Below are 26,871 nucleotides of genomic sequence, written 5' to 3' on the forward strand. Positions count from 1 at the left end.
AAAACTATATTTTGTATCTTTATATATTTAGTTTCTTAAAAAAAATCTTCCCTGAATTAGGCTACTTCTGTTCATTTTTTTTTATTAGAAGTATAAAATATATGAGTGTAATGAGCTAGAAGTTCACCGCAACTTATCCAACAGCCTATAGATAAATGATTATAATTAGAAGATATTTCTGGTGTTATAAAATATCGCATATTAATTTTCCAAGCAAAATGTATATTTTAGTCAGAATTATTGCGCTCCTATATGGCGCGCATGCGCGCAGCAGCGCTCATTCAATATGAAGATTAGCAGCAAAATGGATATATTTGCATGACTTTCTAACATTTACAGATGGAGAATAGAACTGTAAAATGTAAGTTTTGCACTGAGAAAAAAAAAAAAAAACATGTCACAAACGCATAAAACAGCACAAAATATACGCTGTTTGATGGTGGATCGATTTGATCCACGATCGACCTCTAGGGCTGCTTAAAGTCCGCGTGAACCAGAAGTTGCAAACGACTTTTCTCCAGTGCTGTGACGTATTTCCCAGTGAAAAGGAATATTGAACAGAGGGCAGGGTTTTACTCTAGCGCTCCTCCTCTCCATCTCTCGCTCATTACAGACTAACGATTTGAGGGGAGTGGTTAAGCGTTTCCCAAACCAAGCCGTCAAACCTACGTCATCAGAGAAGGTCCTCCAAGGCAGAGGGGAGGGGCATTTTCAGATTTTGATTAAAGATTACGAAGCCCAAAAATTTTTTTCTGTGTTTTAACTTGCACGGATTAATTGTTCACCACAAAACTAGTAATATGCGCTAACAAAGTAAATAGGGTCCATTTTGATTTCATGCCGACTTTAAGAAACGCGTGCACACGCAATTATCTAGACTAGATAAACCTGGATCAAATTAGTGAGATTGCGTGAACTTCAATTACCTTTTATGGAACCACTTTAGCCCCAACTTATTTGTTAGGCTCATTCAAGTCCGGTTTTGGAGTTTAATCCCCGCTTTTCTAAGCGTCTTTTATGGAACAACCCTCTGGACGTTTATGAATGGTTAGTGGATACATGTATGTAGTTGTTGTTGTTGTTGTTGTTGTTGTGAAGTTACACTGATTCATCTCATCGACTTGCATGAACCTTCATGTTGAACTTTTACACAAGTTGAAACAGTTCCCCGAGGTCTTTATAAAACAGCTGTGACATTTTATGGTTAAACAGTGTTCTGTGCTGGTCTGTGCAGCCGACGACAGAACAGTTTGCATGCTTTGCTCAAACTTTTGCCATTTCGTTAGAACTGGTTACACTGTTGTCACTTCTGAAAACCAAATGGCAGCACTGTGAGTGGAAACGTGCAGATTAAGGGCGGTAATATTATAATAAGATCCTCTTCCTATGTCAGAAGTGGAGGAAAATCTGATTGGCTTTTTTTTTTTTTTTACATGCTTGCAGGGAAAGGCTTACCAAAACAAAGTTACTGGGTCACTTTTCACGTTTTCTGGGTTGGTAGACGCACCACTGGGGACCCGATTAAAGCACTTAAACATGGAAAAAGTCAGCTTTTCATGAAATGTCCCCTTTAAGTAACATGACCCTGTCCCACTTGTCCCCTGTCAACGACGTAATATCCGCGTTATCCCTGGTTTCCGCTCGTACTGCCATAGTAACCATGGCGATATACATGGACAACTGCGCTACATCTAGCTCACGCTGTTGTTGTTTCATTCAAACATTATGGACCATGGCAAGCAGACTTTGGGACAAAAGGAGAACTAAAACGAGGATCAATATCAGTGTGGCGTTTGCTCCACGTGCATGATAAACTTCGACTTGAAAGAGACGCGCAAATGTACATAAAACTCATCAATAGCTCCATAATTCCGCTTACGCGTCATCAATATACGCCTTTGTTATTGTAAGAGGGTAGCGAATAAAAAATTACAAATCAACTTTGTCTATAACATAGTTTTACTGTAAATTGAGAAAATATAAATGTTTTCATATGGCAACGCTGTACCACTACGGAAAAATAGGTTTGTTGCCATACGGCAACACTGTACCACAGTGCAATTGCAGTAGCCTAATGTATTTCCCCATTGGGATTTTTTTTTATATATATAGTAGCAACAATAATATGATTGCAGTTATTTATTTATTTATTTGAAGTGTTTTATTGTAGTCTAGTTGTATTTATGTATAAATGACAAATTTATTTAGGCCTATTCTTTTCAGAAAATTAATACAGCAACATTTTACGGTAAGGGCAATAGGAAGAGTGCAGATTTAGCTCTTCAATGTGATGAGAGTGAGGATGAGTTAGCCATTTTGAAGGTTAAATGATAGGGATCTACTTATTTTTGGTTTGCTTGAGTTCCAAGTATATGAATCTATACATTTCTAAAATAAATATGCATTTAAATAGAAAAGAAAATCATAATTTTATAGATTTTTTATTTATTTATTTATTTTTACCATTTTTTGCAGTGTGGTAAATGGCAACGTTTCCCTAAGTAGCCCCAGAAGGGTCAACAGCATTCACACACGTCTTTCAAAATAAAAGTCTCTCATCAAAAGAAAAGAAAATTAGAATTATGTTTATTGTTGTTGTTTCTTTGACTGCACAACCCATTTTTAGGTCATGACCCACCAGTTGAGAAAAACTGTTTGGTCACTACCTCCTGAAAGACAAATATGGACAGTTTAAATTCAGTGGGAAATTACCATTAACAGACACAGGTGAAAATTTAATTATTTTATTTGAAGTATAAAGGAAGCGGAGATGTTCATGTCTTGGAAGGCATTTTTCTCACTTATCTTCACTTGCCTTTAAAACAGACCTGGTCTGACAGAGCTGTTCTCCCTAAGGGAAGATTTTTTTATTCACTAGTAAAGTTGTAGGATTACAAGCAGCAAATAGAAGCAAAGTCATATCAAATTTAACATTGTTATTGAGAAAACTGCTGAAAATGATTTGTCCTATATATATATATATATATATAGTATCTCACAAAAGTGAGTACACCCCTCACATTTTTGTAAATATTTTATTATATCTTTTCATGGGACAACTCTGAAGAAATTACACTTTGCTACAATGTAAAGTAGTGAGTGTACAGCTTGTATAACAGTGTAAATTTGCTGTCCCCTCAAAATAACTCAACACACAGCCATTAATGTCTAAACCGCTGGCAACAAAAGTGAATACACCCCTAAGTGAAAATGTCCAAATTGGGCCAAATTAGCCATTTTCCCTCCCCGGTGTCATGTCACATTAGTGTTACAAGGTCTCAGGTGTGAATGGGGAGGTGTTAAGTTTGGTGTTATCGCTCTCACACTCTCTCATACAGGTCACTGGAAGTTCAACATGGCACCTCATGGCAAAGAACTCTCTGAGGATCTGAAAAAAGAATTGTTGCTCTACATAAAGATGGCTTATAGGCTATAAGAAGATTGCCAACACCTTGAAACTGAGCTGCAGCACGGTGGCCAAGACCATACAGCGGTTTAACAGGACAGGTTCCACTCAGAACAGGCCTCGCCATGGTCGACCAAAGAAGTTGAGTGCACGTGCTCAGCATCATATCCAGAGATTGGCTTTGCAAAATAGATGTATGAGTGCTGCCAGCATTGCTGCAGAGGTTGAAGGGGTGGGGGGTCAGCCTGTCAGTGCTCAGACCATATGCCACACACTGCATCAAATTGGTCTGCAGAAGGAAGCCTCTTCTAAAGATGATGCACAAGAATGCCCCCAAACAGTTTGCTGAAGACAAGCAGACTAAGGACATGGATTACTGGAACCATGTCCTGTGGTCTGATGAGACCAAGATAAACTTATTTGGTTCAGATGGTGTCAAGTGTGTGTGGCGGCAACCAGGTGAGGAGTACAAAGACAAGTGTGTCTTGCCTACAGTCAAGCACGGTGGTAGGAGAGTCATGGTCTGGGGCTGCATGAGTGCTGCTGGTACTGGGGAGCTACAGTTCATTGAGGGAACCATGAATGCCAACATGTACTGTGACATTCTGAAGCAGAGCAAGGAAACTGGGCCGCAGGGCAGTATTCCAACATGATAACGACCCCAAACAGAAGCTGAGGGTAAAGGTGATGGACTGGCCAAGCATGTCTCCAGACCTAAACCCTATTGAGCACCTCTGGGGCATCCTCAAATGGAAGGTGGAGGAGTGCAAGGTCTCTAACATCCAGTAGCTCCGTGATGTCGTCATGAAGGAGTGGAAGAGGACTCCAGTGGCAACATGTGAAGCTCTGGTGAACTCCATGCCCAAGAGGGTTAAGGCAGTGCTGGAAAATAATGGTGGCCACACAAAATATTGACACTTTGGGCCCAATTTGGACATTTTCACTTAGGGGTGTACTCTCACTTTTGTTGCCAGCGGTTTAGACATTAATGGCTGTGTGTTGAGTTATTTTGAGGGGACAGCAAATTTACACTGTTATACAAGCTGTACACTCACTACTTGTAAAAGTGTAAGTTCTTCAGTGCTGTCCCATGAAAAGATATAATAAAATATTTACAAAAATGTGAGGGGTGTACTCACTTTTGTGAGATACTGTGTGTGTGTATATATATATATATATTACAAAGAGATACAATATATATAATATCTCACCTAATCATGGCTCTATGATCAGGAACTGCCACCTGCAGAAGACAAAACAAGTCTTTTACTAAGTCACTAGTCATTCAATATTAGGAGTGAAAACAGTGAAGCATGTTAACCTACCAAGTGTGGCTTGTTAATGGTGAATGTCTCTTGATCATGTATTATCATGCCACCAAATCCTTTAGGGTTCTCCACACTTTGGACAGGAGTCTAAATATACAGTTGTATTTGTTAATGTCATGTTAATGTAAAACATTATATATAATGCAGTTACAAAAGAAGTACGATAGAAATCCAAATTATGATTTAATTGTGAGTTATTCACAGGCCCCCGATTAAGAACACATAGGGCCCTGAGGCCATAGCAAACCCAAGGGCCCCCTTCATTGTAGCCTATCTTGGTGCCACAACATTTTCTACCACAGGAATAATTGGTATTTAAAAAAAAATAATATCAAAGCAAACAGGTGTCCAGACACAGCAACAACTTTTGTGCATACAAGGAGTTTTCTTTAAATAGTTTTATCATTAGTCTTCATGCTGGCCCTAGAAGAGGAGAATCAGGGCTGGACTGGGGATACATTTCAGCCCATCTGGCTTACATGTTTCCCCATTAATGTTTTAATAGGTTTAGGTACAGTGGCCGAGAAAGCTCAACGCAAAACATCATCAATTTGACAACACATGTGCTGTTAATACTCACAATGTAACCAAATACAGAAAAACACTTCATCAGGCATCAGGATGTTAAAATAAACAAAAAACCTTACTTTTTCAGGTCAGACAAGTAGACATTGAACAATAACCACATCCTGATCAGGTTCGTCACATGTTGTTGGGGTCCCCTTGAAACATTTTCGTTGTGGTCTGTGCTATTTGCAGTGCGTTTCTGTATTTTGTTGCATTGTGAGTATTTGCAGTGTGTTTCTGTATTTGGTTGAGTTGTGAGTATTTGCAGTGTGTTTCTGTATTTGGTTGAGTTGTGAGTATTTGTAGAGCGTTTCTGTATTTGGTTGTGTTGTGAGTATTTGTAGAGCGTTTCTGTATTTGGTTGTGTTGTGAGTATTTGCAGCACGTTTCTGTATTTGGTTGTGTTGTGAGTATTTGCAGAGCGCTTCTGTATTTGGTTGTGTTGTGAGTATTTGTAGAGCGTTTCTGTATTTGGTTGAGTTGTGAGTATTTGTAGAGCGTTTCTGTATTTGGTTGTGTTGTGAGTATTTGTAGAGCGTTTCTGTATTTGGTTGTGTTGTGAGTATTTGCAGCACGTTTCTGTATTTGGTTGTGTTGTGAGTATTTGCAGCACGTTTCTGTATTTGGTTGAGTTGTGAGTATTTGCAGAGTGCTTCTGTATTTGCTTGCATCGTGAGTATTTGCAGCACTCGTGTTGTCAAATTGATGAAGATATTTTCTGTTTGCTGGTGTTTGAATTTTCTTCAGTCGCAGTGTGTTGATCTCTCTCGGCCACGCCTTTCAGTTGGAATAAATAATAAATATAATTAAAATAAACTATATTCTTGAATATACTGCAGATGTGTTAAATGATAATAATATTGCAGGCTCTTCATTTCTGAATTAATATTTTACTTTATTTTAGTTTATTACAACTGAACATATCTACAGAGAAGAAAAAGGTCATAGCTTCATCCTAAATGAATGGGATCCAGGCTTAAAAAGCTTAAAAATTCTCCAATAGTTGCCCTAATGAAAAGTAACCATAGTTCTTGTATACAATCCAGAGTTTTATTACATTACCTCATTGCCATGGTTTTATGGTTTCTATAATAATAACAACATTATTACTAATAAGGAGTGTAACGATTGCCAGATCTGTTATATATATATTTAAAATAATGATTTCTACCAATTTGCTGACTTCATATAAAAACATGAACCATTTCACAAACAATCACTATACTGTAAAAGTTCAAGTACCTTAATTTGACGCACTGTGGGTGGAGGGGGGTAACTGAATTTCAAACCCTGCAGACAAATGCAAATGAAACACATGTTGTAGTTAGCAGGACCCAAATTCAGAGTGAGAACTGTAAGGTAGTTAAAAGGCAATTAAGACTTAAAAACCACGTTGCTCAAGTAATAATTATTATAATATTATGTAATTTATCATATGCGATGGCAATAGCTTGTGCATCGGGCCTTGTGGGTTTCCAACCTTCAGTTTTCAGACCAGAACTTAAACCCTTACACCACAAGTTGAACAAAAAGCATGTTTGATACTGCATGTGCTATAAAGTAATATTCAATATAAAAAATCAATACTGTAATATTGAGAGGGCATCACTAGGCCTTGATTTAAGTGGTTAAAGTCATTTGATGACCTTGAAGGATGAACAAGTGTCCAAGAAACAATAAAAGAATCCAAAAAATGTGCAACTAAATAATAATGACAGTTAACATAAGATTTTGCCAGATTGACTCTAAACACACACGTAACATGCGGCGTAGGAAAGCCACAAGGCTAATAGTGTAACAACAACCCCATTTTGTTTTCTGCAGTCACCTAAACGTAGCGCTGCTCTCATTGTCACATACAATAAAAGCTTCAGTAATTACCCAACATTATCAATATCTGCTTTATTAGTAAAAATGGAATAATAAAATGGACTTTGATGGAAATATTAACTATTTCGTGAGCAATATTTGTACATACCATGACAACGGTGCTGTTTCACAAAACACGGCAAGAAAGTGCGCCGCCTAACGAAGGTCCTCCAAAGACTAATAAAAAATACAGGACAAGCAAATAAAAAATTATCCTTATGCTACTTTTTAAATTATACAAATATTGTTTAAGTTATATAATGAATGTATATATTATAGTTATTCCTTAATATAATCATAACAATTTTAAGCCACAACATTTTATTGAAATAACTAGCCTAATATTGTCTAATAGTGTAACAACACATTTATTACATGCCTATTACAGGTACAATAAAGAAATGAATAAAAGCTGTACGTTTAATTTAATCAAACTTATCTGTGATCCGTATTCTGTGTCGATCACTTCCAGTCAGTCCATCCACAGTTTGCTGCTGTTTTATGTCTTTTCTTCTTGAACTCAATGAGGAAAGAGGCTTCAATCCTTTACTTGGTCTTCAAGGGTCTTCTGAAGGTTCTTCCATTATTTTTGGTCTCAAGATCACCGTGACAAATGTGAACATTGTAAAAAATAAATTATTGATTGGTCCATGAAATGCGTATGTGGTGGTTATCTTGCTGTAAATGAAACTGTGACAAGCCTGCAAAAACACAGGATGCAGGATGCCCTGATCAGCAAAACCAAAACCCACTGCACAACCCACTGCTAATGACCAAGCAAACAACATCTGAACAGTTACTTCTGATATGTTCCCAATAACACTTATCATGTTATCGATTACCTTATAACAGCAAATGGAGGATTAACTGTAGGTTTATTACATTATAATTATTTCAGTTTAACAGCTAAAGCCATTTTAAACATTTCAAGCAGAGGCTGAAACTGAAATGATTATATTTTGTATCATTTCCTTCTGAGAATTGAGTAGATATAATTTTTCAATTCTCTATTGTCTTACATTAGAAAAAAATAATAATACAAAGTCCTTTTTAACTTTAATATGACTTTAGAAAATAAATTAAGAAAATAAAGTGCCATTTAGGAATTCTGACTTATTTGCTAGATTGTTTCTTTCCTGAAACGTTGTGCCTTTTGAACAGTCCAACACTGTAGTGACACTGAAGGTCTGATTCTGCCCCAAGAGTCAATAAGAACATGGTAACAAACCATTTTTGGCTTGTTTAAATGTAAAATTCTAACATAAATTTAGCTATGTTTGCATGTAAATTAAGCAATTAACAACAGGGTATGTGGTTTCAAGACAACATTTTTAAGACATAGTAGTGTCTCAATACCGGCATATGGTCTTGCTACACACACAAAGTATAGGGATTTCCCCTATAACCAATGAAATGCATATTTTATTGCGTAGTTTTTAGTGCAAATGAACCAAAACTATCAAAATAAGATATTACTTTTCTGGTCCATTTGGTCCAGGCTGAGGATTTACACATGATGATGTTATTCACTTTTTTAGTTTTTGAGCAGTCAAATTAATTTAATTAAATCCATTGATATCAATGTAATTCTCAGATAGTATGTTCTTACAAATTTGCACATCTTATAAATTTCAAAAATAATTTCTCAGAAATTTTGAAAAACAAAAAGTTTTCATCCAACACTGTATTTTTTCTGTAGTTTATTTAAATTGTTCTTTTTTTTAAGAAAAACAGGGGAAATGTAGTAATAAAAGGGTTATAACACAGTAAGTTACACATTTTTTTTACTTTTGTGCATTCTCCAGTTAATAAAGTTATTAATCAGATACAATATGGTTTTAGTTAAAATGTTTTACACACTGTTTAATATGCTTTCATTGAACAGGGTCCTAATGGACACATGAATGCAATGAAAAGTTCACTGTTCTAAGTCCCACTCAACATCTGATTGGCTGCGAACAGAAAAATGACTCGATGCTTAAACGTGCACATAGTTATGACGAAATCGATATAAAGTCTCTGAGCTGGCTCTGAATCAAGTATGAAAAATCAGAGATAGACATTAGCCCCCAGTTTACAGACAAGGCTTAAGTCTAGTCCCATACTAAAATGCATGTTTGAGCTGGTTTAACTGAAATCAGCTTGCACTGACATATCTTTTGTCTCAAGATGCACACCAGTAATGTTTTTTCTAAGGCATGTTTATTAAATGTCCTAATTGAACTAAGAACTAATCCTGGCTTAAACTAAGACCTGTCTGTGAAACCAGGCCTATGACTCTGACCTGTTTTTAAAAGCCTGTATCATCTGATAAAAACCACATCATTCTGAATGGATCCTCTTCCAGTACCTCATGGAAATGTTTTATGTGCTGTAACCTAGAAGAGCACTACAGGTTTCCAACTTCAGAATGTCACTTCACACACACTGGTAAACATTCATTTTATTAAGCACAATAAGATGGATAGAAAAAATGAGCAGTCTGTACGGTGTGCCACATCAGCTGCTAGAAACAACTTCTGATACTTTTCCTTTTGCTTCTGCTTCTTTGTCTGCGACTTTTCTTTTTTTCCTGAAAATGAAAAGTGAAAGTAAAAGACACAAAAAACACCATTATAATTAAATCAATAACATTCTGTGAAGCTAAAACAAACTCTTTTCACAATCTGCACTGTGATCCTGAACAAACCTTTTTCCCTTGCCGATCTTTTTCTCGAAGAGCATGCGAGGCGTTGTGCGAATAGTTGACCGTCTGGGTGGTTTTGTCACGAGCTGACGTTTCAATTTCCTGCGTGGTGAAAAATTATAGTGTGACGTTTGATGGCGTGCTAAGACATGCTTTATCTCCAAACCACAGTAATGAATAAGGAACTGACAGTAGACAGATTCTTGAAAGTGGTATAATGTGGTAAATAAGCTGAAAACACACGCCTATAGCCTATAAGATAACGGCGTAACCCCACCGTTTGATTTTCTTCAACCCGATCATGTAGTCAGGGACAGGACATCCAGCCTTCTTTATGACAGTAGCAATGCTGATCCATAACAACAACAAAAAAGTGAGAAGTTATTGCATCATTCGCCATAAGAAAACTGATGCCCCTGAAATGTCAAATGATGATTTAACCTTGTAATAACTAGTTCAACAGTGCTGTTATTACCTGCGAAGGAGAGGCTTGTCATCCTCTGTGAATAAAGTTATTGCCTTTCCTTTGTGTCCTGCTCTTCCTGTTCGCCCTACAAAGAAAACAAAGCACCGAGCTTAGTATAATATAGTTCCACAACATGAATTCATATCCTCTACTCAAGACACACACCGATCCGGTGAATGTAGTCCACAGCAGTGGTAGGAAAGTCGTAGTTGACAACCAGGTTGATGCCCTTGAAGTCGATTCCGCGAGCCAGCAGAGCCGTGCAGATCAGCACCCAGATCTTCCCCGAACGGAAACTGCTCACAACATTGTCCCTCTAATGAGAGACACAAGGAGAAACATTACTTTTTATGTCATAAGAATGGCCATAGACTAAATAGAGAAATTAAAATGTATATATCCATAGGTAACAGAGTAGAATATGGTTCCATTTGTTAACGCAAGTTAAACTCAATGAAAAATAATTCTAAAGCATTTATTAATTTTAACATTTAGCAATACATTATTAAAATCAAAAGTTGTATCTGTTAATATTTAACAGACCTGAGCTAACATGAACTAACAGTAACAATAGGGCTGTCATGATTCCTTGATTAAATTCGAGTGCTCGATTTGACAAAATCCTTGATTGCAATTTACCGTCGATTAACCGGGAGAGCCGCATTCCACAGATAAGAATCCATGAAACGCATTATTAGACCGATTTATAAAACTGCACGATATCTAAAAAACACTTAAAAATCATAATATAACAGTGCTATTGTGAAATTACAAAGGCCGTGATTCAATGAAATAAATATGCACTGCGGGTTTCAGAGTGAAGTGCAATGCTTTATTATTTACATGCTGCCGTTTCCTTCCAGCGTCTCCATTCACAGTAAATGCTCTCTGATGTCTCTGCATGTGCTGGAGTTTGGGTTTTTACTAACGTGCATTTGGAAACGCATATAAAATCAGTCGCACTTTGTGTTTCAAGTGTTGCACTGTTACAAGCGTGGAGCAGCTCAGTTAAACTCCATCTCTGCATATGCTGTGAGTTTGGGTTGCTTTTAACGTTCATCCGGGAACGCAACGTGCGCCATTTCAACAGATTTGTACCATAAAGCATTTATAAACCTATGCCAACACAGGAGAATACATCAATATGTTTCTAAATATACAAATTGTTGTTCATTGCGATTTCAAAAGTTTAAACTCTCACTTGGAGTTCGAAAGTTTTGATGTCCACATATTCTTGTTCAAGAAATTACAGTGGCTATTCCTATCATAAAGAAGTGGCCAAATATTAAAGATTGCGTGAACATTTGAATTAAATGTTGTTTAGCCAAAATTAAACAAGGATTTGATCATGCTGTAAAGTGTGAAAGCAATTACCAGGCCATTTGCGCCCTCTGCAGGCATTTATCATATGTAATGTGTAAAGTTGATTATGTTTACATGTATATTACATTATGTATTTTAACAGTGTTGTTCAATTAAACCATATGATTACTTTTGATACTTTATTTGAACCATCTATTATTGCCTCATTGTTAATATATGTATTTTAAAGTGCCCCTATTATGGATTTTTGAAAATGACCTTTCATGTAGTGTGTAACATAATGAATGAAAACATCCTGCAAAGTTTTAAATCTGAAAGTGCACCGTATATAAAGTTATTGTCTTTCAAAAGTAAGAGTCGACTCTGAGTCAATTAAATGAATCGTTTTTCAAACGAGTCATAAACCGTTTCGTTGTGACGTCAAGACGAAACATTGGCATATTGCCCGTCCACTTATTGCGCATGCAGACACCAGGGAAAACCTGAACCTCAAACCAACAGCTGATTCCTGTGGATACTGGACAGCATCATGTCGAGAAGACGGCGCTGTGCTCTATAATGTGACGGTAAAGCCAGTTGTTGTTTTTTCACTGCCTAAGGTTGAGCATGTGAAGAATCAGTGGTTAAAATTCATCTTTACCACGATATCACAGCAGTATAATCCTAAACTTTTGCTGTGTTCCCTTTATTTCACTGACGACTGCTTCTCAAATCTCGGAGTTCAATGCAGGATTCACAAACCGCTTGCTCTTGAAAGATGGTGTTCAAAATACTTAGTTTTGAGTTTTGTGTAGGTCTCCTGCTAACTGGTTAACTCGCATTACTGTAGTCTCACTGAAATACTTCTGCTCATCAGTTTGTGGGCCACTATTACCTATAACTGTCTATTAATGCAGATTGTCTGTCATTCTCACTACTTTGAGGAAAGATTAAGTATGGAGCAATATTTGTTTTACCAACGTTTATGTTACATCAGTCATTCACGCTAGAGCTCGGCTAATGTATGCACTGTTATTGATACGGTTTCCACGTTCACCGCAATAAATTAGAAAAATACTCAAAAATAGTCGGTTTGTTGATGGACATGCACTTGTTAATGCTGATGGTGAGGAGTTGCAACATCTCATAATGTGCCTCAAATTGAGTAATGTATCACTGAGAAACGTCCTGCTCGAGTCATCCTTGCAAAGGAGGCTCGGGTTGAATAACTAGTTCTTCCAATGCTTCATCATCGGACTCGCATATGGTAAAATCAACATCATTGTTTGTTACTGTCTTTAGTTTACGGTGTAGGAAGCCTCAGGACAAGCAGAGCTGACGTTGTTATGGCAATGGGCGTTTTTTAAAGAAGGGATTTAGAGAGATTGATTCATCTGACGAGTCGTTTGAGAATCATTGAAAACGTGGTGATGTGCAAATGTATATTATGAGAACGTTTTTTGACCTTTGATGCATGTAAACCTGTAGAAGACTCCAAAACTACATTAGGAAATTTTAAAATAGCATAATGGGGCACTTTAAGTCATTTTTTAAGTCATCGCTTCAACTGTCAAAATAATCGATTACGAAAAAAATAGTTAGTGACAGCCCTAGGTAACACTTTATTTTATAGTGTCCCTGTTACATGTACTTCCTATAGTAGTAACAGCAAATTATGCATAATGTTAACATTTTAATAAATTATTAATAATGTCTTTATTTGAATGAAAATCTGGTTCGGTTTAATCACCTGCTGTTGTGTACGATCCGCATGGATCACGTCCACGTTTATCCCCTCGTACACCAGCTCATGGAAGAGCTCTCGGGCACGGTCAATAGACTGAACAAAGATCAACACTGGCGGCAAAAAACCCTGAAAGGAAATTCTGTGAGGTTATGACGATCGTAGTGCTAAAAAAAACAACACTTCTCCTTATGATGCGCCTGACGAAATTCAGGATCTTTATTTATTTTTTGCTATGAGGAAAGACCAGATAGTTGCTCATCCAAATAACTGAAGTGAGAACTTCACTGACCTGCTTTATAAGGTTTCTCATGGCAAGTAGCTTTCCATTTTCTGAACCCACAAACAGCAGCTGCTGCTCCACAGTATCGACTGCCGAGTTTCTGTGGACGGAGACAATCAGGTATGCAATTAATTCAACCCTACTAGTTTCATTTCAACATGTTGTTATTTATTGATGTATTTTGTCCTATCGCTGTCTTTACAAGCTTCCAACCAAAATAGTTAGAACTTTTACTACAAAATAAGCATTAAAACTTCAGCTCGTAACTCAACGCAAATGACATGATGTGTTTCGATACCTGGGTCCAATGTTGACAGACACGAGGTTGTCTAGGTTGAGTTTGCACCATTTCTCTACGTCTATGGCAAAGGTTGCGCTGAAGAGAACCCGGCAGATTTTGGGAGAAGAGCAGGCCAAGAAGATGGTGGCGAGCTGCTCTCTGAAACCCCTCTTCCCATCCTCAAAGAGCTTATCAGACTCATCCACCACCAGCCACTCGACACTACAGACAGCAAACACACATTCATGCTAGAGAGGAAGCTACTGGTTTTCTGTGTTTGATGGTGAACTTGAAAAATCGACACACAGAATTAATACTTTATTAATGTATTTATCTTGAAGAGATTTACTTATACTAAACTAGAGCTTTTGCAAATCACTCACCTACTTAAGTTGATCGCAGGAGGGTCTTGATTTAGTAAATATATCAATCTGTTAGGAGTCGTCACCAATATATCTGGAAAACAAAATGATTAAAAAGGAAAATTAAAGATAAAAAATATCTCAGCTAATGCTGTAAACTATATAGGGAGCACATTTACTTGCAGATGATTATAATAAAGGCTACAATTAACAACAAAGCCCAACTATTAAATGTAATTGTTATGTGTTTTTATGTATAATAATCAACACTAAAAAAAAAAGTATGCAAACATGTAAATTGCACATAAGAAAGCATTTACATTAACTACATTTTTACATTTAAACACTGACTTGTCACTTGACTAAACTCTTCCGAGAGTTATAATGATAGAAATATACCATAAATATGAGAATTCATAGAGCCTGTGTGCCAAAACATACCAAATTTCTTAGCTGACTTGGGCCCATATTTTTTCACAGCATCAACTCCTTTATTGATCATGTGCACTCTGAAGCCCACTCCTTCTGACAGTTTGAGCAACTCTCTGTGAGTCTAGAGACAAAAAAAGATGCAAGTCTTTATCGCAGTCAGTCAATCCGTTTAAACAAGTCAGCAACATGTAGATTACTTGATGTGGTATACAGAAATTATTAACTTATTGAGCGTTTACCTGAGTGGCGAGCTCTCTGGTGGGGGAGATGATGAGGGCTCTGAAACCCTTGTTGAGGGGCTGGCGAAGGTGGGCCAGCAGGGGCAGACAGAAGGCCATAGTCTTACCAGAGCCGGTAGGAGCACATGCCAGGATGTCCCTTTTCTAAACCAAACAGATCAAAACACTCAAATTAGGATCTGGAAAACAAACACATTTATATCTGACCCAACAGACACGTGTCATACATGCATCATGAGGGGAATGGCCTGCATCTGAATGGGTGTGGGGGTTTGGAAACCCGCTGTCTTGATGTTTTGAATGACTCGCGGGTCCAGATCATACTCCTTCTGCAGCTCCTCAAAAGTGGAAACGGGATCTGGAATGTCTGTCCCGTGCACGTTAATCCGGTTCTGGTTACGTACCCGATTCACCTAAAACGCACACAGCCAATTTAATCATCATTCCATCCGATCAAATCAGTGGCATAGATCCTATAAGACATCCTCTATTTGCGGGGGTAAAAAAAGTCCAATTATACTTGACAGATTTTTTTTAATTATTTTTATAAAAAAAAATAATAATATATATATATATATATATATATATATATATATATATATTTCTCTAATATATATTTCTCTAATACCGCTTCATTATTTAAAGCCACTGTTAAATGCAAATATAAAAATGAATATCCATTTTTAATACAGCACACTATAATGTTGTGATGTCTAAATTCACCTGTAGCATTTAAAAATGATTTTAGTGTTTTAATTTATTTAGACAAAAGAGTATATTATTTTAATACTGTCCATATTATGAAAATTATTAGCATCGGTCAGAATTTTAATCAGCCGTATTAAACAAAAATATTCAACTGTGGCTGACCACAGAAGATTAATATTAAAGGAGAACTCCGGTCAATTTTAACATTGAGCTCATTTTTTTGTACATTTGGAGTGCTGTCAGTACAGAGAACAACGACAAAAATCAGTGTTGCCTACACCGTGTTATCCTCTTTTTAAAATTTGCACCCTGTTGAATTCAATGGGGCAAGTTTTAAACCTGCTTTTAGCCTCTTAACATCCTTGATGTGTCATTACAAGTGCACAGGTCATGTGAGTGATTCCTTCTGAGTGAACGCGGGTGAATCTGACTGCAGTAGATGTGAAAGATATTAATAAAAATGATGTTTATTCAGCCAGCGCACATACCTGTATTTACATCCTGTTTTCGGTCGAAGTCCACAGTAGTCCATTGTCGAGTTCACGCGCATAGGTTTAGTACCTATGATCACGCGCGTGAACTCGACAATCGACTACTGTGGACTTCGACCTAGTTAAGAGCCTAAAAGCAGGTTTAAAACTTGCCCCATTGAAGTCAACAGGGTGCAAATTTTAAAAAGAGGATAACACGGTGTAGGCAACACCGATTTTTGTCGTTGTTCTCTGTACTGACAGCACTCCAAATGTACAAAAAAATGAGCTCAATGTTAAAATTTACCGGAGTTCTCCTTTAACACATTATACCTTCTCCTGATGAAGCTGCTTTAGTCTTTTCAAAGATAGCTTGTCTTTCGACTCTTTCTTGGGGTCTTTCGCAGTGTCTTGCGATGACATCCACTGGATCCCATCTTCCACCCTTTTTTCAGGTTCTGTGCCTGTTTCACAAAAGTAGGAAGAGAGAACTGTCGGAAAACACTAATAGACATGCTAGCAATCTGAAGAGATTGAAAGATGACTTGCCTTCAGATGTTCTCTTAGCTCCTTTCTTTTTCGTCCGTGCAGCCTTCACTGGCTCATCCACTTCAGTACGTTTCCGTTTACCAGAGGCCTGCTCTTCATCACTCCCTTCTCTCTCTTCTTCTTCACCGTCATCTTCACTCAGTCTGGACTCCAGAGAAGCGTTCTCTTGTGTCTCTGTGCCAAAAAAGCTGGTTTCAGCCAGCTGTTGTGAGCTGTTCTTGCTCTGAGACTTCACTACCTGAGAGGAGAGTTACACAAGAATTAATAGTGATCAAATGAACATGTCTATTTAGTACTGTAGTACAATAACAACCAACATTCCTGTTTCTACTGGCTGTGCAACGCAGTAACCAAACTAATGACGTTTAAAATGTGGAAAATATCCATTACTATCTCATACTACTTGTTAAAGCACTCTATTAGCGTTGTTTGGGTTCATTCGGATTAGCACTAGCACTTCCAGAGACATTCAATGGGAAATGGAAACACATGTTAGCCATGTGGCAGCATTTCAAGTCGAAATTTACGTATTTCTTTCGTTTTATAAAACAGCAGCCCAGCATACGTTACATTTATTATGTACTTTGCATCAAAACCTACCTTAAACCTCTCTGCATCTTTAGCAAACCTTTTCAGATCAAACTTTGCTCCAGACCCAAGCTTTCTAAACAAGTCTACGGCGTCCATTGATACAGTGAAAGACGTGAATAATCGATCTAGATTTAACCAACACGCTCTCGGCGTTCAACTATTACGCCTTTTTGGTTTCTTTAGTCTATCACAAGAGAGCGCTGTTTCCTTTTTTAAAGTTTTTTTTTTGTAAATCTTCTATAAATTCCTGCATCTTTTTTTCCTACATTTATTGTACAATTATAATAAATGTCAATGTAACAGGAATCAGTATCAACCAATAAATAAATAAACAAATGTAAGATTTTTTATTTTTTTATTTTTTTTACAAATAATAAATCGACAATATAATACGTGAGTTCCTATTATTAAAATAGTACAAAGATAAGTTTAACAGTATTAATACAGATGTCTGCGTTTGTTTTACAATACTTTTGGGGGTAAAATTGTATGATCTTGTAACAAAATCATTGAAGCATTGAACAGGTGATTTCGTTATTTTATTCTCTTTGGAGATCCTCTTATCTAAAATTAGGCTAAACTTATGTTGCATCAAAACAAAAGGTGTGTTGCAATACCCTGAGACGATTTTATTGTAATGGCCGTCAAGAAGAGTGTGAGCAAAGGAGAGTTTAAACACAACATTCCAGTGTAATAAATCATTAACTTAAATAAAACTCTTCCTATGACATGGAGGAAATAGAGTAGAGAGAACAACTTCTCATGTGATTGAGATAAGTACTATTACTCACTTGTGGCTCATAGTCTTCAAGTTGGTCACATCCAAAGGATAACTATTTAGAATTACAACATTGACATCACATGATAATACTGGCTGTGGGGTATCCCATAAGACAACACAGAAGCACACAAACCTGTACATGATTAAATGATATGAAAGACTTGTCTGATTAGAATCCGGTTAGGTTCATATGCCACAGGTGTTGTAGGTGTGAAGCTATAGGTGTGTGGATGTACTGTATATAAAGGTTCTACTTCTGCTTTTTTTCCTCCCACAGATAACTTCACTTCCTGCTAAACTACATAACACACAATATCAGCCTGTTGTTTTTCTGGGTTTTAGCAGACAAGAACTTAATGAAGAGATGAAGATTGTGAGTGAGTAAAATGTTTTATTTCTGTATATCAGTACGGTTGGAGGCAAGTTTGTAAGTTTTCTATTCTATTCTATTCTATTCTATTCTATTCTATTCTATTCTATTCTGTTCTATTAACCTTCATAGGAATGAATGAAGGCATTTATTTGATAGATTATATTGATTTTGGTAAGTAAATTATATTCCATATGGCTATATTTATCACACACTGGTTTGTTTTTGATAAAGAACTGCATCTATTTTGCAGGAAAACTGCAAGTAAACTGAAGTAAAACTGTCTCTTGTGCTTATGCTGATGGAATGAAGTATTGCAGGTTGTGTTTCTCTGTTATATTTGCGGGAGGTTCAGGTTGCCTTGCCATTTTACAGCAACCTTTTGATATATAATTTGATAGATTGAGTTTATAGTTTATTTACTGATGCACTTCATTGTAATTCCTCACAATTATATATGCAAAAGTTAACTTAACTTTCAGTTTTTACTACTGTGTATTACTTTTAAATGTATAATTTATGTCATTTTTGTAGTGCTGCCAAATCGAATAATCGCAATTAATCGCATATAACATAACAGTTTGTGTTTACATAATATATATGTGTGTGTATATACAGTCAAACCCAAAATGTATTCAGACACCTTAAACATTTCTCACATTATCACAGTTTATTCGCTATAGTTTGAAAATGGTAATAAAGTATGGCAAGATCTCAGAGTTATCAAATCAGTTGATATTTCACTGGATTTGGCAATCCTTCTGTTAGACTGTCTCACAAATGAATTAGGTTGAATAGCTGTCAGCTGTTACATTTAATTACACAATTAGATAATACCAATTCTGGTGAACAAATTACCAAGCAATGCTTCATTTTGTTCAGTCTGTGCAAAAAGGTCACACTGACCTGACCATGTTTTACTTAAGTGTTTTTTCTTGAATTGCTAAAGTGTTTGAATAATTTTTGGTCCCAAATTTGTATAAATGTTACTGGTAGTCCACTGTATGAAGAATTTTTGGGTATAATATGTCACAGCTTACTTTATTTTGCTATCCTCACTTACATAAATGAACTATAGTGTCCTGCACCCACTAGTAAAAACAAATAATTTTTGGTTTGACTATATATTATTGCATTTATATATGTAAATTATATACAGTGCCCTCCACAATTAATGGCACCCCTGGTAAATATGATCAAAACTGGCTGTAAAAAATAAATCTGCATCGTTTATACTTTTGATCTTTCATTCAAAAAATGTGCAAAATTCTAACCTTTCATTGAAGTAAAAGAATTGAATGTGGGGGGGAAATCACATTATGAAATAAATGTTTTTCTCCAAAACACGTTGGCCACAATTATTGGCACCCCTAGAATTTTTTACGAGTAAAATATCTCTGAAGTATATTCCCATTAATATTGACCTTTTTTAGCACACCAGGGTGACTAGGAACATGAAACTGTCCAGCTATGACTTCGTGTTTCACAGGAGTTTAAATATGAGGAAACACAAAGGCCAAATCCCCTTAATCATCCATCACAATGAGTAAAACCACAGAATACAGTTCTGATGCATAGCAAAAGATTGTTGAACTTCACAAAATAGAAAGTGGCTGTAAGACAATAGCTAAAGAATTGAAAATACCCATTTTGACCATCAGGGCAATAATTAAGAAGTTCCAATCAACTAAAGATGTTACAAATCTGCCAGGAAGAGGACGTGTGTCTATACTGTCTTAATGCACGGCGAGGATGAAAGTTTGAGTGGCCAAAGACTCTTCAAGGATCACAGATGGAGAATTGCAGAGATTAGTTGAGTCTACAATCCCCACATGTTGTTTGGGAGGGTTTCAAGAAAAATCCTCCTCGCTCCTCCAGAAACAAACTCCAGCAAATTTAATTGTCAGACATGACTGGAACTTCAAACGGCACAGGGTTCTGTGGTCAGATGAGACTAAAAAAATAGCTTTTTGGCAGCAAACACACTAGATGGGTTTGGTGAACACAAGGATAAAAAGTACCCCATGTGTACAATTGAATATACTGTTGGATCTTTAATGTTGTGGGCATATTTTTCTGCTGGAGGTCCTAGACTTCTTGTTCGGATACATGGCATCGTGGATTCTATCAAATATCAACAGATAAAAAATCAAAACCTGACGCCTTCTGCTAGAAATCTTATAATAGGCCGTGGTTGGATCATCCATCAGGACAACGATCCAAACCAAACATCAAAATCAACACAAAAATTTGTTGCGGAGCACAAAATGAAGCTTCTGCCATGACCGCCCCAGTTCCCTGACCTGATGAGTGGGCTGAACTGAAGAGAAGAAGCACAAACATGGATCTGGGAATCTGAAGGATCTGGAGAGATTCTGTATGGAGGAACGGTCTCTGATCTCTTGTCAGGTGTTCTCCAAACTCATCCGGCATTATATAGGGAAGACTCAGAGCTGATATCTTGTCAAAAGGAGATTGCAAAAAGTATTTAATAAAAGGGTGCCAATAATTGTGGCCAACGTGTTTTGGAGAAAAACATTTATTTCATAATGTGATTTCCCCCCCACATTCAATTCTTTTACTTCAATGAAAGGTTAGAATTTTGCACATTTTTTGAATGAAAGATCAAAAGGATAAACGATGCAGATTTATTTTTTACAGCCAGTTTTGATCATATTTACCAGGGGTGCCATTAATTGTGGAGGGCACTGTATATGCCTCTTGTGTGTGTGTGTGTGTGTGTGTGTGTGTGTGTGTGTGTGTGTGTGTGTGTGTGTGTGTGTATATACTGTATAATGTATATACACACACATATATTTACACATATATACATGCGTGTATATGTATATATATACACACACACACACACACACACACATAATATAATAATATATATACACATATATCTCATATAAAAAAAAAACTTTTATGTTAGATGTGATTAATTGCGATTAATCGGTTTGACAGCACTGTTTTTATTTTATTTTTAAATGAAGTAATTTTAAATAATTTATTTTTTATTTGTAGGAAATTCAAAGCCAAACACTGCTGCGTGAAGAGCACAGAATAAATACATTTCAAAGAGAAAAAAAAATCAAGGCAAATCCAATGTATCTCCTGTTTGACATGAAAAAAGAATCAAGAAAAAACATGGGAACACTAAAACAAATCACATTATATATTGCCTTCTGTGGTTTCATTTCCCCATGTAGTGCATTTTCCTTAAATAACTGCACTATCAGCACTCCCCTTAAAGACACGCAGCCGAAAGTGCTTTGCTACAAAATGGGCTTTTTCAGGATTCCGTGGGTAGGCCTACCCCTAAATACCCGGATTTTAGATATTTCCTTCAATGCTTTTGCACAGATCCAGATTGGAGACTTCAGGCATTTGTCAAACTTACAGGACTTGAACATATCCAACAATAAGATCTCACAAATTCAAGAGGGCGCACTTGTCAATCTTTCCAGCTTGACCCATCTCAATCTGGCCCGCAACAGACTGAAAGCAGTCTCAAGAGGGATGCTACACGGCCTTAGCAACCTGCTAGTGCTACGTCTGGATGACAACAATATCAAAGACATTGAAGAGTCATCTTTCAGCACGCTTCAGAATTTAAAGGTGTTAAACCTAACACAAAACCACCTCCGCTACATAGACCGAGTGAAGCCGGTTCTTGCACCACCATGTTTGGAGGAACTCTACATCGGAAGCAACCATTTTGATGTTTTCAACTCGTTTGAGATGGCAACAAAGCCCTTGTCGTTAAAAAGGCTTGATTTGTCCAACAACCCTTTGGGAACATTTCAGCTCACTGACAATATATTTCCATCCCTCGATCACCTTGATTTATCCTATTGCGGTCAAAATGGGACCATGACATGGAATGTTACAGAAAAGACATATTTGACCTCAGTGCAAACATTATACTTCATGGATGTTCGTATATCACCCCAGAGTGTTGATGATGTGCTTCTGAGCTTCAAGAATTCATTGAATAAAATCAGACTTAATGGAAACGTTGAGCTCAACAAGACCAAGCTTCTGCTGAACGCATGTTCTCCAACGCTAAGAGTTGTACGGCTAAATGCTAACAAAATAAAACACCTCGCCGACCACATGTTTGATCCCTGTTCTAACCTGACTGAATTGGATTTTGGAGAAAATGAAATATCCAAGTTATCGCGGAGTATGTTCCAAGGTTTTACCCAACTAAAAAAACTGCTCCTGCAAATCAATAATCTGACTCGAATAACAAACTCCTTTCAAACTCTCTCCACTCTTGAGTTCCTAGATCTCAGTAGAAACCACATCAAAGAACTCACCTGTGATGACTTTGCCAATTTAACACAGGTGAAGACTCTGTACTTGTATAGTAATAAAATTTCACTCATTAATTCCTGTTTGTTCAAGGACCTCACGAGTCTTGAAGTCCTAAAGCTTGGAACAAATAATCTTTTAAGCATTGGCGATGCTTTCAGCAAAGGGCCACATTCCCTGAAGGATCTGCAAATTAATTTTAATAAGCTAAGCAAAATAAAAAAATACACTTTTAGAAATTTGTCACAGTTAACCAGTTTGACCTTACAAGACAATCAGATTTCAGAGATTGAGGCCCATGCTTTTGAAGAACTGAAGAACCTGACCTCTCTGCTTCTGTCATCAAACAAAATAACAGCTAGAACATTAACCAAACACCTGAATGTGTTCTCAGGCATGCCCAACCTCCAAAATTTGGATTTGTACGCCAACAGCATTTTATTTACAGATGATAAATTGAGACACCCTCCTTTTAAGGAGCTGAAGAAACTCAGGGTATTGAGGCTTCACAGTCAACGCCGTGGAATCGGCAAAATACCCTCAAATCTGCTTCAAGGTTTATCCTCCTTGGAAATGTTTTACGCTGGAAACACAAATCTTTGTCATCTAAATCCTGATACATTCAAGTACAGCCCCCAGCTCTGGTACTTGGATCTCTCCAAGAACGCACTGTCCGAAGACAACTCCATCCCGGCCGAGACCTTCCATCCCATTTCGAGGCTAACCAAACTCATCCTTTCGAGAACGCAGCTTCGCTCACTGAACTTCCTGTTGAATGCAAATCTCTCCAGACTCTCCACCTTAAGAGCCCAGGGCAATGAGATTGACGCGATCAACAAAACTCTGATTCAGTCACTGCCTCGACTAGAAGTCCTCGACTTGCGGAAAAACACGTTCACTTGCGACTGTCACAATGAGTTCTTCTTTGAGTGGGCCGTGAAAAGTAATTCTACTCAGGTGTTTTATTTCAACAGGTACATGTGTAGCTATCCTCGTTCCTTACGAGACATGAGCTTGTCCGCTTTCGACACCGAAACCTGCACCTTCAAAATCGACTTCATCTGCTTTCTTTGCAGCAGTATTGTGGTCGTTCTCACCCTCGTCTGTTCGTTTGTCTGGCAGTTTCTGCGCTATCAGGTGATTTATGCCTACTACCTCCTCTTAGCCTTCTTTTACGACAGCAAGAAGAAGCGGAACGGTTCAAGGTTCCAGTACGACGCCTTCATTTCCTACAACACCCAAGATGAGCCTTGGGTCATGGAGGAACTCATTCCCAAATTAGAAGGAGAACAGGGCTGGAGATTGTGCCTTCACCACCGAGACTTTGAACCAGGAAGGCCAATAATAGACAACATCATTGATGGCATATACAGCAGCCGCAAGACCATCTGCCTGATCACTAGGAACTACCTGAAGAGCAACTGGTGTTCAAGTGAGGTCCAGATGGCGAGCTTCAGACTCTTCGATGAGCAGAAGGATGTGCTGGTTCTGGTGTTCCTGGAGGATATTCCTGCACATCAGCTCTCTCCGTACCACAGGATGCGGAAGCTGGTGAAGAAACGAACTTACCTCCGCTGGCCCAAACCTGGAGAAGATACTAAGATCTTCTGGCAAAAGCTAAAAATGGCTTTAGAAACCAAAGAGGGTCATCAGACAGCAATTTTATAAGGATATTATAACAATATAGTACAGTACATCACCTTTGACAAAACTATGGGGATTGTCCTGCAAATGTTTTTTTTTTTCTCCCAAAAGACTGGAATAACATTTTGTTGTAATTCTTTGAAGTGTAAATGCATCCATTATAAGTTGGCTTTTAGTAGATTATCATGCATTTTATTCACAATATTATGCTCTATTTGCTTGGTGAAATGAGCAATGCGCTATTACTGACTACAACTGTTCAAAAGTTTGTGGCGGATAATAATTGTTTATGTTTTTGAAGTCTCTTATGCTCACCGAGGCTACATTCATGTGATCAAGAATACAGTGAAAACAGTAGCATTGTGAAATACATACATATACATATATATATATATATACATACACATATATACACACAGTACTGTGCAAAAGTCTTAGGCATGTTAAAACCTTCCTGCAAAGCTACCTGAAAAACTATGCGCAAGTGTACCTGGACAAAAGCCATTTTAAACGCAAAGGGTCGTTACACCATATATTGATTTGAATTAGTTAATAGAAGTTAAATCATAAATAAATTCAATTTGTGATTTTATTTTCGAAAGCATTCTCACTTTACAGCATTTTAACGCAAGTGCCAGTACTTTTCACAGTACTGTAGCTTTGCAGGAAGGTTTCTTCAAGCATCTTGGAGACGTTCCCGCAGTTCTTCGCACCAACCCCAAACTTTTGAACAGAGTGTATACCATAATATAGATCTTAAAACATGATGAATGAACAATATCCCAAGTCAGCATGTTTAAAACTAAGTCAACAAGTCAAGAAGATCTCGGTATGGGGTCACTTTGGGCTGATGTTCGGCCCACACACTGACCCCTGATAGCTGGACACGGGGGTGGAAATGGTCAAGGGATAATGGCCCTTTCTCTAATTTCATCAATCCATCATCATATTTGATCCTCTGTGATGTCCATGTAAAGCAGGTACCTTTGCATGACAGGTGCAAAAATAGAGAAAAATACTCTCACAAGAGTTATGTTGGTTATGCATGACCAGAAATCTACCACACAGAACACCATTGAAGCCTTTTTTAAACATTGAACACATTTTTAAACAGACGAGCTATATCAGTTTGTCAACAAAAACACAAATACTCATCATATTTATGCTTTTAAACCCTCCAGAATGTCTTACCTCATGTAAATGCATTATTGTAAATACAATTTAGGCTACAAAAATGTGCTTCTACAAACTAAGGAATGGTTCAAACATTATTTTTCTGTGGTAATCTGTTGATAAAGCAACTTGTTTTGAGTCTGGAACATTCCTTTAACACAAGCTATGGCAGTGTGGGAAGAGAACAGAGGGTTACAGGGGAAAAGTCAGCTTTTCTGTCTCCTGTCTTTCTGACCTTTGACCCCAGCAGTAGCTGACATCAGATCACTTCTGCCGACCTGCTCTGAAAGACGTCTGCACATTCATTGCTCCACGCCTCCACGTTGTCCTCTATTGTCCACGTCCCAGCATGTGTCCTCTGCTGCCTCTGGATTTTACAGGAGAAGCTAGTATGCTAATCGCTAACGTGTTACAATTACAATACTGTTGATTCTGTCCATGAACAGACCAGCCCAGAACCTTAGCATAGCTATTACAATAAACTTGTTACCCAATAATATGTTTGTTGTTGGTATTGTTAAATGAAGGAGCCAGAACATGAGTGCTTCAGAACACCTCAGTCTCAACATTTATCTAAACATGTATGGACATTCATATAATTGTAGGCTTTGTTTTTGTGTTTTTTAGACTTTAATGAGGGAATGTACAATATATTACTGTTATTTTAATGTAATGACTGATACATAATTTAACTTTTACTTGCTATATTCTATTCTTCCATCACTGTCCTCCATTTGAAATCTGATACAGCTCAAATGTCTGAAACCACTAGTGGAAATACATTTGTATTTTGTTACTAAATTGGAATCATATGTAGTTTCATATATATATATAAAAAAAAAAATATATATATATATTACAAGGGTGAATTTATTTGATAAAAAATACAATAAAAATAGTAATATTGTGAATTTTTTTTTATATATATAAATATATTTTAAAATGTAATTTATTCCTGTGATGGTAAAGCTGAATTTTCAGTATCATTACTTCAGTCTTCAGTGTCACATGATCCTTCCGAAATTATTCTAATATGCTGATTTGCCGCTCAAGAAACATTTTTTTTAGTTTCACTTTGCACAAGTGATCCAATACTCAGCAATACTTTACACATTACATACATTCATTTATTGCATATTTTCCTATCATTTCATTTCTGAACCTGAACGGGACTTCGTAAACATTCAGAACCACTGCCAATTTCAGTAATAAATCAGTACTTGTTTTCTTCTGATACAGTTCACTTTTGCAGTCATGCACTTGCTTCATTAAGAAACGAATCCCCAGGGTGCTATTTTAAT

At 37.1% G+C, this 26,871-nt stretch overlaps 3 protein-coding genes across 5 annotated transcripts; 1 reads left to right on the top strand and 2 right to left on the bottom strand.

Annotated features, from left to right (window-relative positions):
- Positions 1-2,345: 2,345 nt before the first annotated feature.
- LOC311276637 (uncharacterized protein) lies at positions 2,346-7,840 on the bottom strand. Of its 2 annotated transcripts, XR_014625104.1 has the most exons (6): positions 7,280-7,840; positions 6,544-6,591; positions 4,732-4,821; positions 4,618-4,649; positions 2,816-2,851; positions 2,346-2,669 (listed from the first exon to the last, which is right to left on the bottom strand). XR_014625104.1 is itself a non-coding variant. In XM_084386420.1 (5 exons), the coding sequence occupies exons 1-5, from the start codon at positions 7,280-7,282 to the stop codon at positions 3,964-3,966; spliced, it is 498 nt and encodes a 165-aa protein (XP_084242546.1). In that variant the 5' UTR covers positions 7,283-7,840; the 3' UTR covers positions 3,912-3,963. The 2 variants fall into 2 exon arrangements, 1 of the variants encoding a protein (XP_084242546.1); XM_084386420.1 differs by lacking the exons at positions 2,346-2,669; positions 2,816-2,851 and adding an exon at positions 3,912-4,288.
- A 1,755-nt stretch (positions 7,841-9,595) lies between these two features.
- ddx52 (DEAD (Asp-Glu-Ala-Asp) box polypeptide 52) lies at positions 9,596-17,468 on the bottom strand. Of its 2 annotated transcripts, none has more exons than XM_084387878.1 (15): positions 17,292-17,468; positions 16,692-16,929; positions 16,476-16,606; positions 15,192-15,377; positions 14,965-15,108; positions 14,735-14,846; positions 14,315-14,387; positions 13,950-14,153; positions 13,661-13,751; positions 13,375-13,497; positions 10,488-10,638; positions 10,332-10,407; positions 10,134-10,205; positions 9,860-9,958; positions 9,596-9,742 (listed from the first exon to the last, which is right to left on the bottom strand). In XM_084387878.1, the coding sequence occupies exons 1-15, from the start codon at positions 17,376-17,378 to the stop codon at positions 9,670-9,672; spliced, it is 1,860 nt and encodes a 619-aa protein (XP_084244004.1). In that variant the 5' UTR covers positions 17,379-17,468; the 3' UTR covers positions 9,596-9,669. The 2 variants fall into 2 exon arrangements, with proteins under 2 accessions (XP_084244004.1, XP_084244003.1); XM_084387877.1 differs by having other exon boundaries at positions 16,692-16,925; positions 17,288-17,423.
- An 895-nt stretch (positions 17,469-18,363) lies between these two features.
- Positions 18,364-26,198, top strand: tlr22 (toll-like receptor 22). Its single transcript, XM_084387841.1, has 2 exons — positions 18,364-18,440; positions 21,461-26,198. The coding sequence occupies exon 2, from the start codon at positions 21,542-21,544 to the stop codon at positions 24,419-24,421; it is 2,880 nt and encodes a 959-aa protein (XP_084243967.1). The 5' UTR covers positions 18,364-18,440; positions 21,461-21,541; the 3' UTR covers positions 24,422-26,198.
- The last annotated feature ends 673 nt before the right edge of the window (positions 26,199-26,871 follow it).

Source organism: Rutilus rutilus, assembly GCF_951802725.1.
Source record: "Rutilus rutilus genome assembly, chromosome: 18".
Classification (NCBI taxonomy): Eukaryota; Metazoa; Chordata; class Actinopteri; order Cypriniformes; family Leuciscidae; genus Rutilus; species Rutilus rutilus.